Source organism: Semicossyphus pulcher, unplaced genomic scaffold (assembly GCF_022749685.1).
Source record: "Semicossyphus pulcher isolate SPU_LCO1_2020_fin unplaced genomic scaffold, fSemPul1.0.p SCAF_17, whole genome shotgun sequence".
Classification (NCBI taxonomy): domain Eukaryota; kingdom Metazoa; phylum Chordata; class Actinopteri; order Labriformes; family Labridae; genus Semicossyphus; species Semicossyphus pulcher.
This window is the reverse complement of record NW_027211681.1, coordinates 10,291,148-10,304,815: the sequence shown is the minus strand read 5'-3', so window position 1 is coordinate 10,304,815 and position 13,668 is coordinate 10,291,148. Positions and strand designations below refer to the sequence as shown.

The 13,668-nt window shown below is 38.4% G+C and overlaps 2 protein-coding genes across 4 annotated transcripts; one reads left to right on the top strand and one right to left on the bottom strand.

Annotated features, from left to right (window-relative positions):
* Positions 1-33: 33 nt before the first annotated feature.
* On the bottom strand, positions 34-5,576 carry ube2kb (ubiquitin-conjugating enzyme E2Kb (UBC1 homolog, yeast)). Of its 2 annotated transcripts, XM_069665725.1 has the most exons (8): positions 5,306-5,576; positions 4,329-4,422; positions 4,171-4,229; positions 3,271-3,353; positions 3,086-3,185; positions 2,830-2,958; positions 2,257-2,342; positions 34-1,354 (listed from the first exon to the last, which is right to left on the bottom strand). In XM_069665725.1, the coding sequence occupies exons 1-7, from the start codon at positions 5,366-5,368 to the stop codon at positions 2,268-2,270; spliced, it is 603 nt and encodes a 200-aa protein (XP_069521826.1). In that variant the 5' UTR covers positions 5,369-5,576; the 3' UTR covers positions 34-1,354; positions 2,257-2,267. The 2 variants fall into 2 exon arrangements, with proteins under 2 accessions (XP_069521826.1, XP_069521825.1); XM_069665724.1 differs by having other exon boundaries at positions 34-2,342.
* On the top strand, positions 5,140-13,320 carry smim14 (small integral membrane protein 14). 2 transcript variants are annotated; one of them, XM_069665727.1, is made up of 5 exons: positions 5,140-5,199; positions 8,544-8,639; positions 9,432-9,480; positions 9,691-9,845; positions 11,476-13,320. In XM_069665727.1, exons 2-5 carry the CDS (start codon positions 8,565-8,567, stop codon positions 11,512-11,514), a joined length of 318 nt encoding a protein of 105 aa, XP_069521828.1. In that variant the 5' UTR covers positions 5,140-5,199; positions 8,544-8,564; the 3' UTR covers positions 11,515-13,320. The 2 variants fall into 2 exon arrangements, with proteins under 2 accessions (XP_069521828.1, XP_069521827.1); XM_069665726.1 differs by lacking the exon at positions 5,140-5,199 and adding an exon at positions 7,028-7,148.
* Positions 13,321-13,668: the final 348 nt, after the last annotated feature.

The following is a 13,668-nucleotide window of genomic DNA, read 5'->3' as shown; positions in this document are numbered from 1 at the left end:
AGTGCATTTTCAAGAAAGAAAACTTAAGCAAACTTAATTTTCCACTTTTATTAATCAAAGAAACATGACACTGTCACAATAAATAACCATGCTTTTTATACTGCTGATGCTTGCTTCCAAGGAAACAAAAGAGGAAAAATAAGTCTCAATCCAAATGGAGAAACCGAGATGCAACAGCCCCTTGTTTTTATGCTTCGTCGTCGTGCAATATTGTACATACAACACCAGGAAGACGGGGAGGAGGGGGCTTCTTTTCCTTTTTTTGTAATTTCTTTTTATTACAAAATATAGATCCAGCCATCAATGGTGCACTCTAGTGATAACGAGACGGTTCTTTATCGAGAACCCAATTATTTACAAGTAAAGGAGATGGTGTGTGCACCCTGAATATGAGCTTCTTTTTGGGGGGGGGCCTTTGGCTGCACAATATCCGTGTAGTACTGTAATATGTCGCTGTGTTGGTTGAGACTGAGCTGGAGGGCAAGCAAAAGGAAGATAGTTTCTTTAAAAAAACAACAACAAAAGGCCATGTGTGAGGATTAATCAACACCCCGCCTCTATATGCTGAGCATCTTTACAGTCTGTGTACCTCAAATCAACGTGTGCAGGCCTGCTATCTGCTTCAGAAAACAACAGAGGAGTTCCAGCCTCTTTTACTACTCATAAGACATCATTCAAAGACAACCTTGATGAGCATTTTATTTGGCTGTGTAGTAAAGCATAAATGGGAATATAGGACACCACCTATACACCTCTTTATATGGCCAAAGGTTTGATTGAGTACTGCTGGATGGATCAGTGATTAGTCATGCAGCCCCCTCTTTAAATGATCAACATCAGGGACAAAGAGACACAGCAGATCCTTGATCCGTGGCTGAAAATAGCACACCCGTGGAGGCAACCGATTGTTCTGAAATGAGTTAAAAAAAACCAAACCACAGCATCACAAAACCAATGGCATTCAGAACTTCAGAGTGAGAACAATATCCTCCAGCGTAATCATGAAATCGATAGAAAAGGCTTTGGTTCCCTACAAATGTGAAGCCAAACTGGGTGTGCTTTAAAGAAAAAGTGGCTTTCCGAGCAAAGGATCCAGGTGTTTCTTTCCACAGGTTTAGAAAGAGTCTTTCAAGCTTCACAAGTCTGAATCGAACAGACGCCCAAACACCACATCATTTGGCCAAATAAAACAAAGGCAGCATAGAACATGCAAGGACAATAAAAAGACACAAGAAAAGGTTGGACTGTGGTGTAGCACAAAAGGTAGCGTGTAATGACCTGATCTGGGGCCTGCGCAGGCTGTCCCCTCCTGCGCCATTAGGGCCAGGATTTTGGCTATCCCCCCACAAACAATCTTAAACAAAGAAAACAGAACAGGATAATTAGAGGGATATCTCCTGGGCTCACAAAAGCATTAAAACTTATCTCTCCAGTATAATTGTAAACTAGGCATAGTTTATATTTAAAATAATTTGTTTTACAATGCAATGTAAGAAAAAAAGTATATCCCGGTTGTATATTCAAATGTACACGCGTCTATTTACAGATAACTTTTTTTCCTTCTGTGCATGTGTGCAGATGTTTGAGGATGTGCGCTCTTCTCTGATTCTACAGAAAACAAACCTGAACATCCAAATCGCTGCATTTGATTGAAACATCTACAATGAACTGATCAGGAATCAACCATCACACTGCTCCTGCAGAAAACTATCCAGTCAAGTCAACTTAGTCCAGCTAGACCCTTTATAGTTTTAAATGTCCATAAAAGATCGACACACGATCCAAGTGGATGCTGAGGGGAGTAATGGTGATTTGCTGTGAGAGCAGTATTCAGGATGTCGTTTACATTTTTACCCTGGAAAACCCAACAGGCAATGGCAGTTATTTGATTTTCTGCATTACTGAGGAACAGAAATTTATGAAATAAGGGGGGAAAAAAGCTTCGGAGCAAATATAATTGAAGGGCATGGAAGACAAGATGCATGACTGAAAGTTTTTTTTTTTTTTACATAATTTGAGTTAGTGGCAGAAAAGACTTGTAATGGACAGATGGAGTCAGACAGGCAACAGGGTGGTGTGCGATTGGTGTTATTGTTGATTGTGGGTCTACCGGTGTTGAGTTTGTCGCAAACAAACTTGTTTTAAAAGAAGGCTCAAACTGCCGTGGTGAATGGGGGGGGGGGGGTTGTCTGCGTTACAAAAGGCAATGGTGGGATGGTGCCGAGGGGCTGATGCTATGATGAAGGATCCTCACACCTGGCTGGGTTTCAGTTGCTGAGGAGCAGCTCTGTCGCTGTTTCCACATCCCAGGATTTTGAAGACAAGGCCGCTATTACTGCATTCTGTAAGCCAATGGGAAATGGAGTTAAAATGATTGTTATCTTTAAGTTAATAAAACTGAAAAAAATGGCTTTAAGATGGGATGAGTATGCTATTATGGTCATCAAATACAATTAAATGATGCAGGCATCAACAGCAAAGAAGTTTTTTATTTCCACAGTATATATTGTTGTATAAATTGTTGCCAGCTCACTTAGAGAGGCCAGCTGTCAAATGAAGCCTGCTACTAACGATATATTAACAACTTTTTTCATGATAGATTCGTCGTCTGTTATAAAAAATGACATCATTAGTCATTAGTTCCTAGAGTCCAAGGTGATGTCCCCACCTGTCTCTTTTTTTAAAAATCAGACCAACAGTCTAAAACCCAAAGACAAAAAGTTAAATACCACAGAAGAATATTCACCCAAAATCTCTATTGTGACACATCATGCATGCATTTCAATGTATAAAAATTAAGGCACAACATAAACGGAAAGTGGTTCTGACCTTATCAAAGCCCATGGCACAGAGTTTGTCTATTTTGCGTGTGTAATCAGGACTGGAGACAGGAGCGCCTGCGTACACGTGAGACCACAGCCTCGCAGTCTGTTTGAACATTTCTGGGTTCTGCTTATACTGAGGATAGAGAGAAAGTACAGTGAACATGGTAAAACGTTAAAGAAATCTGAAAACAGGGTCAAAATGACTGTGAGACTGGCCACATATGCCAAGATAATTGACTCTACTCAAACATGTCTCTCACCTGGTTTGCTACTACAGCATCCTGTGGATCATCTGGCTCTGCAGCAGCGAGGAGAGCCTGTAGAGACAACAGCACCGTCCGCAGGGTCATAGCAGCTGCCCTGATGGAGCAAAAGAGTGTTTTTACTTGCGTAACATGGGGAAAGTTGTGCAGTAGCTCACAAGGTTCAGATATGCCCGACTTACCACTGGTCTTTTAAAATGTCCAGACATATTGCTCCTGTCACAGAACTGATGTTAGGGTGCCAGATCTTAGTGATGAAACGTACCTAAGAAAGACAGGATGGTATGATTACAGAGAAAAAGTAGGCAAGCATGTCATTTAAAACTGTGATAGGTGTCACTTCAATATCTTGAAGTGTATGAAGTACTGGTAGGCAATATCACAATCCATGATACTAACTGTTGTATCATAATATTACATGTTTAAATATAATTGAATTCAAACAGTGTAGTAAAAATTGACTCAACTGCAAATCTTTACAGATTTTAAAGAACCTTTATACTATCGCCAAATATATTGCACATTGCAGTGATAGATAATTTTATGTCAATATTCATTACACATGACATAATGTTTACATAGCACATAAGGATTCAGCTCCCTGTATTAATGAGTCTAACTTGTGTCTGTTTGTGTGCATGGGTGTCTTTGGTTCCTATACATCTCGGTAACTCTCTATGCTTACTCCATAAGTATAGCCTGACCACTGATTCTGTCGACCGATATAACCTGGCTGATATTGGCCTATTACAGATATTTTGTTAATGGTGAATATTTTTTCAAATATCAAAACGATTTACAGAACAAATACTTCAGAAAATGCCAATGTAAATGTCAATGTTACATACACAGTTATTTTTTTAAGAAAGTACCCTTGTATAGTGATATTGAAAAATCAGTGCATAAATCATGGAGAAAAGGTCTATTTTGACTCCTACAAAGGAGCCTATAATGACCATCAGTCTCAATACACTCCGGTCAGGCTTTGAAAAAACATGATTCTGACCAGGATAACAGTGTGCATGTAAGGAGAAGCAAAGAACATACAGCAACTACCAGGTGTTAGATACAGAATCACATACCTTCGGCGGGTTAAAAGGATAGGTTTCTGGGATTTTTATTTCAAGCTGATATTTGCCACCTTGGAAAGAAAGAAAAACAAAAAGTTTAAGCATTAGAAATGTTAACTTTTTAAGCACACGTATTGCCAATTTGTTAACAGGCAGGTGTGTGACAGTACCTTCGTATGGTGTATCTGGAGGACCTGCTATCTCCCCCCTCAGCTCTGTGAAGTTCTCATCCACCATGTCTACTTTAATCTGGTTTTTACTTGTCTATGGGACAAATGAGAGGGACGCCGTCAATAATTATCCTGATTTCAGCCTGTGTCTGGACATGTCTCTATCAAGTATGAAAAAACACTCTTTTACATACAAACGTAAAGCCATATATATGTATATATATTGGTTGTCATTTTCTATTGTACATATCAAAGTCGGCTTGTTAAGGAGTTTAACAGGAAGCGCTGGGACATTTAAAGACGTTAGCAACATAGCTAGCTTGCTAACGGAACAAAGCTAAAAAAAAGTTAACTACAAAGCCACACTAACAGGAATTGACGGGTGGTATGATGACAAAATACACACTTTAAATGACCTCTAACACTCCCCCCAAAAATAAACTATTGATAAGGGTTTAATAAATGTGATACCTTATTGAACGTTATAGCATAACAAACAGGCTAATGCTAACTGTAGATGAGATGTCAAACTGACGCTTCCGTTGGAGCGTTAAAAGCCGTAAACACCAACCGTCAGGAGGTGATGTCGGTTGGTCAACAGTCATGGTTCAATTTATGAGGCTCGTGCTTTTGCTCATATAAGGTAATTTTAATTAAGTGGGTCGTTACCCAAAGGTATGCGGTATTGTTTGGCAAAAACAGAGGGCCTGTTAAAGGACAGAACTGAATCACCGATGTTTCCTGAACACACCCACCTGGCATAACAGGAGAGGTTCGCACAGACACTCAGCTCAAGCTACAGCTAGCTAAAGTTCTCCTGTTAGGCCTGACCTACTGCAACACAGGACTGTGGGACCTGACGTTAGCAGAGGTAATTTTAGTCTCTGTCATGAAGGCTACAGACACTTTATATTTTCAATGAGTTACAACAGAAACTAAAAGAAGTTTATAAAAAATATCCAGTAACGTTAACACACCTCTTCGCTTTTGACAACTTCTTTGAACTCCCGCTTGATTCTTTGGACCGCGATGTTCGCCATGGCTGTGTCTGCTACACCCGGGCCTCTCTCTCCCTGTGTTGTCCGTCTGTATGAGGACTGCTTGCTCGGTGCTTTTCACAGTTACGAAGCCGTCCTTTCACGTTCACCGTCCACCGCTTATTTTCACTTCAGAGGCAGCTCAGCGTTGCCGTCGACTGCCTGCCTGCTGCCTGCTCGCCTGCCACTGCACACCGTCAGTGAGTCCAGAACAAACCCTCCACACAGTGCGGCTAAATGAAGAGGAAACTGGAACTTTCATTAATGAGCTCTGGTACATGGGTTAATGATCTTTTGTAACTTACCTTCAGGACATTTCTCATCATGTATTTAACACATCTGATTTCTAGCTACCTCCATTCGCATTCAAGACTTTACATCTGCTGATGTGTAAAAATATGACCTCAACATCACTTTTTTGTTTGTTTTTTTATTTATAAAATAGAAAAGTTTGGAGAAAAGCTGTCAGGTTCAACTGTTCTTTTACTCTGAAAGTGACTGTCCGAGTGATTTCTTTGCTTTTAAACAAACTGACACTCTCAAACTTAAACTGAACGTTTCACTCAAATGACAGTTTTCATCTCCTTCCCTTTTGCTAACCGTAAAGTACGTTTCATGGCCAAGACATTAACTTACTTTTATGTTGCCTTCATTTCTCACTTTATAAATTGTTGAATTAAAATCAAGAGAAGAAAAATGCAAAGTTCTCCCATAATAATATAATAACTGTAAAAGAACTATTGCAATATTGTTCATTTAACTCCTTTTCTCTTATCAGTTAGCTCTTGTTACAGATGCAGATCTGTATTTAAAAATTATACATGGAATTCACAAGATGTAAGGATATTGATATGCTTACATTCTAACATATTTAATTATTTACTCATTTTTAAACACAAATAGGGTACTTTATTTTTGACCAACTTACAGTGTAAAATGGAAGAAATAACAACAAGCTAAGAAAAAAAACCTGATTAGACTGTATTGTAATAAACTTTCAGTAAATCTTGTTATGTTATGTATTTATATATTTGGCAGTGGAGGAATAATGTTTAGATCTTCAAATACAAATACTACAATGATAAAATACTCTGTGACGAGCAAAAGTCTTCTATCAAAATCTCACTGAGACAAAGTCAGATATTAATTATGCTACAGAATGGCCCCTTTTATATTTTTATTTTGTTGGATTATTATGACTGTGCATGCTGCATTCTCAAGTTGTATCCGATATGCTTCTATTAGTACTTTATATAAAGGATATAAAGAATTACCCTAACAATGCATTGTATGTTATAAATTGATGTTATGTTTTGTTTAAAAAAAATCTTCTTCTACAAAGTAGCTACAGTTGTAAGACGTAATTAAGTACATGTTCTTGGTTACATTCTATAACTGTATATTAGGTTACACAACTGCACAGATGTTGGGATTCGGTTCATCTGCCTCTGTTTGGTGATAGGCAGCTGGTCTGTTTGTTTACTATCCAGACGCTATAATCGTTTCTCACCGTGATTGGCTAAAAGGCCTGCCCATCAAACCTTTAGCCCAATAGGAACATTTAAAGCGCCCCGTGCGCGTCTACCCCACACCCCCTTACCCTCCCGGATGTCTGTCATAAAGAATAGCTGGTTGGTTGGCTCACGTGCATCGAATAAAACACAGACGGTAGGTTGATATTGTTGCGGTTTTACGGTCTTGTGGAGAACGACAGTGCACCAGCAGTGCAGCCGAGGCCCTTTAAAAACATCTAAGGTTTTCGTAACATCTACAAAGCTTCAAAGTAAGTCGTTTTTCGATGCCGTGTTGTTGTCACATCTGTCTCCAATCATATGTCCATTAACTGTCGGACCAAAAGACAGCTGTGAGTTTCCTCCCTGTTGTTTGGCTACGTTAGCAAGAGGCTAGTCTGGCGTTAGCTAAATAAGCTCAAGAGCAAAACAATGTAAATGCAACACTCAGCAGGGTGAGTCTCAGCAGAGTCGAGATGAACTGGCATCTATTTGTTTGCCACTTCAGAAATATACAGGCATGGCAGCCCTGGAAATGTATAACCTGTACATGTTTTTATATAATGGTGATAAAGAGTTAGTAATTGAGTGGAAATGCAACAATGATTATATGTCAGTGTAGCGTTTGTAAACAATGGCTGTTAATCTAAAAAAAAATGTTATTTCATACTTGGACATTTTGGGGTCGAGCAGAGTGCTTGCTAATCCAATGTGTCAATTCTATTATTAGAAATGCACTGTTAGGAATATATAGTCTCATTGGTCAACGTAAACACTGTTCACTTGCTTTATAGCGGTGTAGACCAGAGCTTTCTTTTTAGATCAATGGGCTGGAGCATATCTATCATGCGTTTTATTGCAATATATTGGTTTAGTTATATACGAAGCCATAGGGCAATGTATAACAAGAAATTGCAGAAAATAAATGGCAAAGTTGTGTCTATTGTAATGTACAAACATTGAGGCACAAACCTGCGTAAGATGCAATAAAAAGAACATAATGTGCCAAGACAAAAACAGAAAGAACATGTGCAAAAAAATCATTATTATATTTTATACTTTGTACTAGAAACAAAAACAAAATAATGAAGAAAGAAAAAGAGAGAAAAATTCAGCCATCAACTACCAATATTTTTATCTCCTTAAAACTGTGGTATGTGGTGTACTTGTATAGATGTGGATAACTTTGATCAGACACCTGTAGCAGACATCTGCATTTCTTTCAGCTTAATTCCTTTTTTAAGGACCTAGATGTGTTTGGACGTAACATGTTTGGCAGCAGTAGAATCCATGCGTAGAAAATATGCCGAATCTTTTTATTAAAGGCTTCATCATACGAATAAAGAGCTTTTCCCTTTTTCATGAAGTGTAGTTATTCCCCATCTTACTTATTACTTTTAAGGTGGTTACACTTAATACACATCACTGCAGGCTAAAAATGTAAAAATATATCATTAACTTGAAGACAACATTTTGTCAGCCTGTGCTGTTAACAAAAACCTAGATGATGCAAGATAATACAGCCACAGAGTCTGCTGACTGTCTTCAGCAGTCTCCTCCCTCTAATCTGCGAATGCCTGTGAAACAACAATAGGGCGCAGCATTAGGTTTCTCTCACTTGTTCATGTAAGTCCTCCTTCCTTACAGTACTTTGGTTTTGTCCCAAGGTGGGCAACGTCTGGTGAGAAATGGCAGAGGGAGGCTTCGACCCTTGTGAGTGCATTTGCACCCATGAGTATGCCATGAGGCGTCTCATCAACCTGGTAAGTCATTGAACTCGGTAGCTTTTATTATCAGACTTGATCATGACAGAGCAGAGATAGGTCAAAGTGTTCCAAATATGCAGTGCAAAGTATGAATATGTTGCGCTCGAGAGGGAAGCAAAGAGATTAACTTTAGAAATCACCAGCAAGTCTCCAGGGAAGAAAACGAAAACATGACACTTAAGCAACATATCCTGGTTCCTGTTCAGTGTTTATCTTTAGCCAATCTGTTCTGCCACGCAGGGATGTTTCACTCTGTTGCCCTGTGTGCTGTCAGGTTTGCATTGTTTTTGTAAATATTCTCTGGCTCCTCTTAATGTAAAGAATTTAGCAAAATGTAAAGTTAAAATTATAAAGAGACATAGCGTTAAAGAAAGAAAAGAGAGTATGTTGTCAGTTTCCAGGCGACCTCATTGGCTCTTTGTGTACAGGTGTTACTTGCATGGCTAGCTGCAGTTGGCTCAGAGTCTGCAGCCGCCCCAGGGGTTTTAACAATTTGCAAAGAATTTGACAGTCAGAGATGAAAAACATGTAAGATGGTTGCTCAGCACCAACCACATGCAAATATTTGCTATTGGCGGCAGATAGCTGTGAGTGTGTTTGTTTGCCTAGTGTGACAAAGAACTCTTCAAGTTAAAGTCATACAGTTTTATTAGCATAGTTTTACAGATGCCTAGTTGAGGGCAGCTGTGACCATAGTATATAAGTCACAAGTTGCAGTTTTGCATGTTGTTTTTCCTATTCTTTTGCTCTATTACCTCTCATTTGTTCCTTCTGTGATTTCCCTTTCAGCTCAGGCAATCCCAGTCCTACTGCACAGACACAGACTGCCCTCAGGAATGTATGTATAGCCAAATTAAACCAATTTAAAATATTACAAAGATTAAGGTGTCGATATATAAATAACAACTGATTGATTGATTTTTTAAAATATTATATGGAAGCATGTCTGCACTCATCATGTGCTAAAAGTGTAGATAACTTTGTAAGGAGCAAAGTTGTGTTACAATCAAGTATATCTTATCTTTATCTATCTTATCTTTGTTTTCAGTGCCTGGTCCCAGTGGGCCACTTGGCGGGGGTGGTGACCTGACCCTCCCTATGGTTATGATAGCATGGATGATGTTGGCTCTGGTCCTGTTCCTTTTGCGCCCATCCAGTCTCAGGGGTTCCCGTCCCTCAGGCAAACCTACCGGACCCCACAATGTCAGTAATGATTACAGTCCCACCTACATAACAATGACAAATAAAAACATTGGCACATATACACATCTGCCTGACACTGTATAAGTCACACTTCCATTTGCCTGTATTGTGAGTAATTAATATATAATTTTAAAAAGTCAGATCTAAACAAAGCTATAATCAGGGATTACAAAAAAGCACTGTAATGAGCTAAAATGGTACTTAATTTACTGCATGCTAATTATAATGCCTGTCACTTCTAAAATTAGAACTAATTCCTGCTTTGTTTTCAGGGATGAAATGCTGATGAATCTGCAGGAAATAATGAATTTATGTACTAAAATGAATAATTACAGCATGATCTTCACTGAATGTCTTGTAGTGACCCAGTATTTAATCAATGATCCTTTTGATTATAAGATTCTTGAGCGCTATGAGCCCTGAGCAAACAAATCACTCTTAGAATTAATAAAAATCATAGATAATACCTTTTTATGCATCATATATATTTTATTGGCCGAATGTGCGGTCACTGCTATGAATGCCTGTGGTTTATGTTTTCCTATTAAGTTAGGGTTGTTGATTTTGTGTCGTCATATTCTCCACTTGATGGTTGTTTTTAGCAGTATACATTTTCATAGCAGGTAAAGCACAGGTCATTATTATAACGATTAACAACTGACTCAATTTTATTCACGTGTCCCTGTGAACCAGCATGCTCGATACAAGAACCCTGAAACATTTCAAATGTAATCTGTCATGAGCAAAGATGGGCTGCTAAATTGCAATTTCGAATTAACATTTTGTTTACCTTGTTATTGGTAGTTGTAGGGCAGTGTTTTTTGTTTTGTTTTTTCAGTTAGTTTTAGACCAGATTGTTTCATTAAATGTTTTTCTATGCTGGTCAGGATGTATGAAGTACCAGTCTGACCAAAAAAATTCATACATTTGCTTGTTTTAAGGTAGTTTGGTCAATATTTTTCAAGAACCAGAGACTGAATCTTTTCTTTATTTTAACTCGGCTAGAGCTGTACCTTAAAGTGCTAACCTCGAAGAGATTGCGGGAGCACACTTCACAGATATCTAGACACTGTTGCATGTGTGACGTCCACGGTTGGCTCTCTTGTTGTAACTCTTGACTTTCCTCGCTGACGGTCGCTTTCCTTCTTAGACTGTCTTCCCTCATCTGAGCGTCACATTTGTTTCTTTTTCTTTGGATTTTCACTTATCTTTGAAGTTGTATCTGTAGTCATCGATCTTTTCTTTGTTTGTTCAGCCATAGTAGATTACTGTTTACTCGCAACACTTGCAGAGACCTGAAAAGCAGCCGCTTAGCTCCTCTTACCCACTCTGGCAGAACAACCACTGCTGGTTGACGGAAAATGCGTCACTAACTGGGCGCCGCTTGTGATTTTTTTCTGGTAATGTCACCACAGACACCCAGTCTGTAATGCTGCAAATGCAAAGGCTTTCATCAGTGGGCCACAGGCTCAATCACCGTTGTGTTACCTCATTTGGCGATGGATAGTGACTTAACAGACATTTATTTAAAGGAAAATCTTCGAGATTATTACTTTAATGTGACTCAGAACCTGACTTCATGAAGATTGTTCACTTTTCTCTCTTTCTTGTCTCTTGTCTTGGTCTGCAGAGTGACAGAAGAGAGCCTCCAGCACCACCTATTGACTAGCAGTGGAGCCAGACAACCAGCACTCATACGACTGCTCTGACTGGAGCTGCACAGTGAGCGAGTTACTGTGACCAGTTACCATCTCCCTGTCTAGCTTTATCCAAATATCTTTTTCTTTTCTTTTTTATTCTCATGTCTTTGTGTTTTGTGGCGGGTCAGTCTATGATTCCTGTTATGAGAGCCCAACTGGGGCTGGATTGATGAGGTCAAAACCAGCATAGAAGATCTGATGAGAATGAGGCTTTATCAAGATCATCAGGAAATGTCAGGTGAAATGTAAAACTTCATAATAACGCAATCTTATCACAAATACTAATAATAAACAAGTACTGTAAATGTTGTGTTGTAATCTTCAGACATTAACATGTTGATACATCAGCTGGGCTCACTGTAGTGTGTTCACCAAGTTTTTATTCAGGAGTTATTAAGCTGTTCTGAGATAGTCCATGATTTCAGCTTTGTTGCTGACTGACCTGCAGAAACTCAAAATGAAGGAATGTGTTACATGGGTTTGGAGAGAAGGGAGGGGTAGCAGGGAGTTCCCTTTTGGCAAAGTTAAAATAATGTTTGTGTACTTGTTGTGTAATGAAGGGTTGCGGGTTCTTCATTCCACTCTTTTAACTTCATACATCTCTCAACAGAGCCAGTAATGATATAATATCACATAATGTTTTAATAGCATATTTAAACCAGCAGAATGACTAACCTTCATGACTTTATTATGATCATTATGACACGATATACTAAATGACTTTTAATCACATTAAGATGATTCTATGTACTGTAATTGTTTTGTGTTGAAAGATGAAAGTGACAATTGTGTACTGACTAATTAGTAGCAGAGAATCATATTTTATCAGCACTTTTTGTTCTGGTGTCGGTTCCTTTGAAGGTGTGGTGTGCAGATTAAGCTGTCCAAATAATATTGTAGATGAGGGACTGGTCTTTTTTTACTTAAAATCCCACCAGTGTTGTTAATGGGTGTAAACCAAGGTTTCTACTTCAAGACTTCTTTATGATAATATGTTAAATCAATATATTACAAAAAATGACAATGTGAGGGTATAGTTCTGGTCTCAGTGCTCATGTAGAGAACGTCTTGTGAATGAACAGCAATACTTAAAGACATTTTTATGCTAAGGTCATAAGCAGAAGAGGAGGAGCAGTGATCTGCAGTAAAGGTTTCTGTTTTCTCATTACAGTGGGTTACAATGCGGGGGTATTTTTTTCTTCTGTGATTTGATGTTTATTCATTGATCCAGAGTTCTGCTAAATAATGGAAATATTTTTTTTATCTCTAGTAGATAGTAGGTTTCCTGTTTTCTAGTCAGAGTGTAATCTTTGTCATATACCTACTATGGTAACATGGCTATTATTTCTAGGACTTGTTTATGCTCCATGGTGACATCAGAAATGACATGGATTATTCTTAAAAGTGAAGTGTCTTTCTTTAATGCATTGTCAAAGAATTCAGAACCTGTATCTGCTCTGTAACAAATGTGGGCTCAGTTCATCTCAACAGTCTTCAATGGCTGCTCTTCATAGCCTTATAATCAAATGTCATCTCAGATTTTTTTAAGACATCTTTCTATAATTGCTTGAAAGGTGGCAGGGAATAGATATACAGAAGGAAGATTTTAAGTAAACCACAAGTAATTGTGTATAATTTAGGGAAAGCCGTTTTAGATTGTTGAGATGAACAACACAGAAGACCATGATGTTCACTGTTACTGTATAAGCGAAAAAAGGGCTTCAACTATGCACTTTTCCTACAACAAAACAAAAAATAAAAATAACTCAGTCTTACTTTCCTGGCTGTTTTTGTTTTTTTAAGACATCACCCCATAAATGCACCAAAGCAGGGTAAGTGCAGGAACCAGAAGTGGAACATAAAGAACAGTTCGTTTTCCAATTTAATCTACTTCATGATGTACTCTTTTTAGGAACATATGTGTACTTCGTTTACTTGACAGTAATAGTTGATATTATATTATTTTCAACATACAACTCTGCACAATACATAGTTATTATACATACATCCCACAAGTAAAAAAAACTACACGTCAAATTTGCTCCCCTCCTGGCATTTGACTTGTTTCGGTTAATCCTGTAAGCATGCGCAGTGTTAAACCGGAAGTGTCCACCACGTTTCCC

Excerpts from the sequence above, each read along its gene's own strand:
- ube2kb (XM_069665724.1), bottom strand. The coding sequence starts at position 5,368 with ATGGCGAACATCGCGGTCCAAAGAATCAAGCGGGAGTTCAAAGAAGTT. Across the intron at positions 3,354-4,170 it reads ATCCTTTTAACCCGCCGAAG|GTACGTTTCATCACTAAGAT; the intron begins GTATGTGATTCT and ends TGTCTTTCTTAG. Across the intron at positions 2,959-3,085 it reads ATGCTGTAGTAGCAAACCAG|TATAAGCAGAACCCAGAAAT; the intron begins GTGAGAGACATG and ends CTCTATCCTCAG.
- smim14 (XM_069665727.1), top strand. The coding sequence starts at position 8,565 with ATGGCAGAGGGAGGCTTCGACCCTTGTGAGTGCATTTGCACCCATGAG. Across the intron at positions 8,640-9,431 it reads TGAGGCGTCTCATCAACCTG|CTCAGGCAATCCCAGTCCTA; the intron begins GTAAGTCATTGA and ends TTTCCCTTTCAG. Across the intron at positions 9,846-11,475 it reads AACCTACCGGACCCCACAAT|AGTGACAGAAGAGAGCCTCC; the intron begins GTCAGTAATGAT and ends CTTGGTCTGCAG.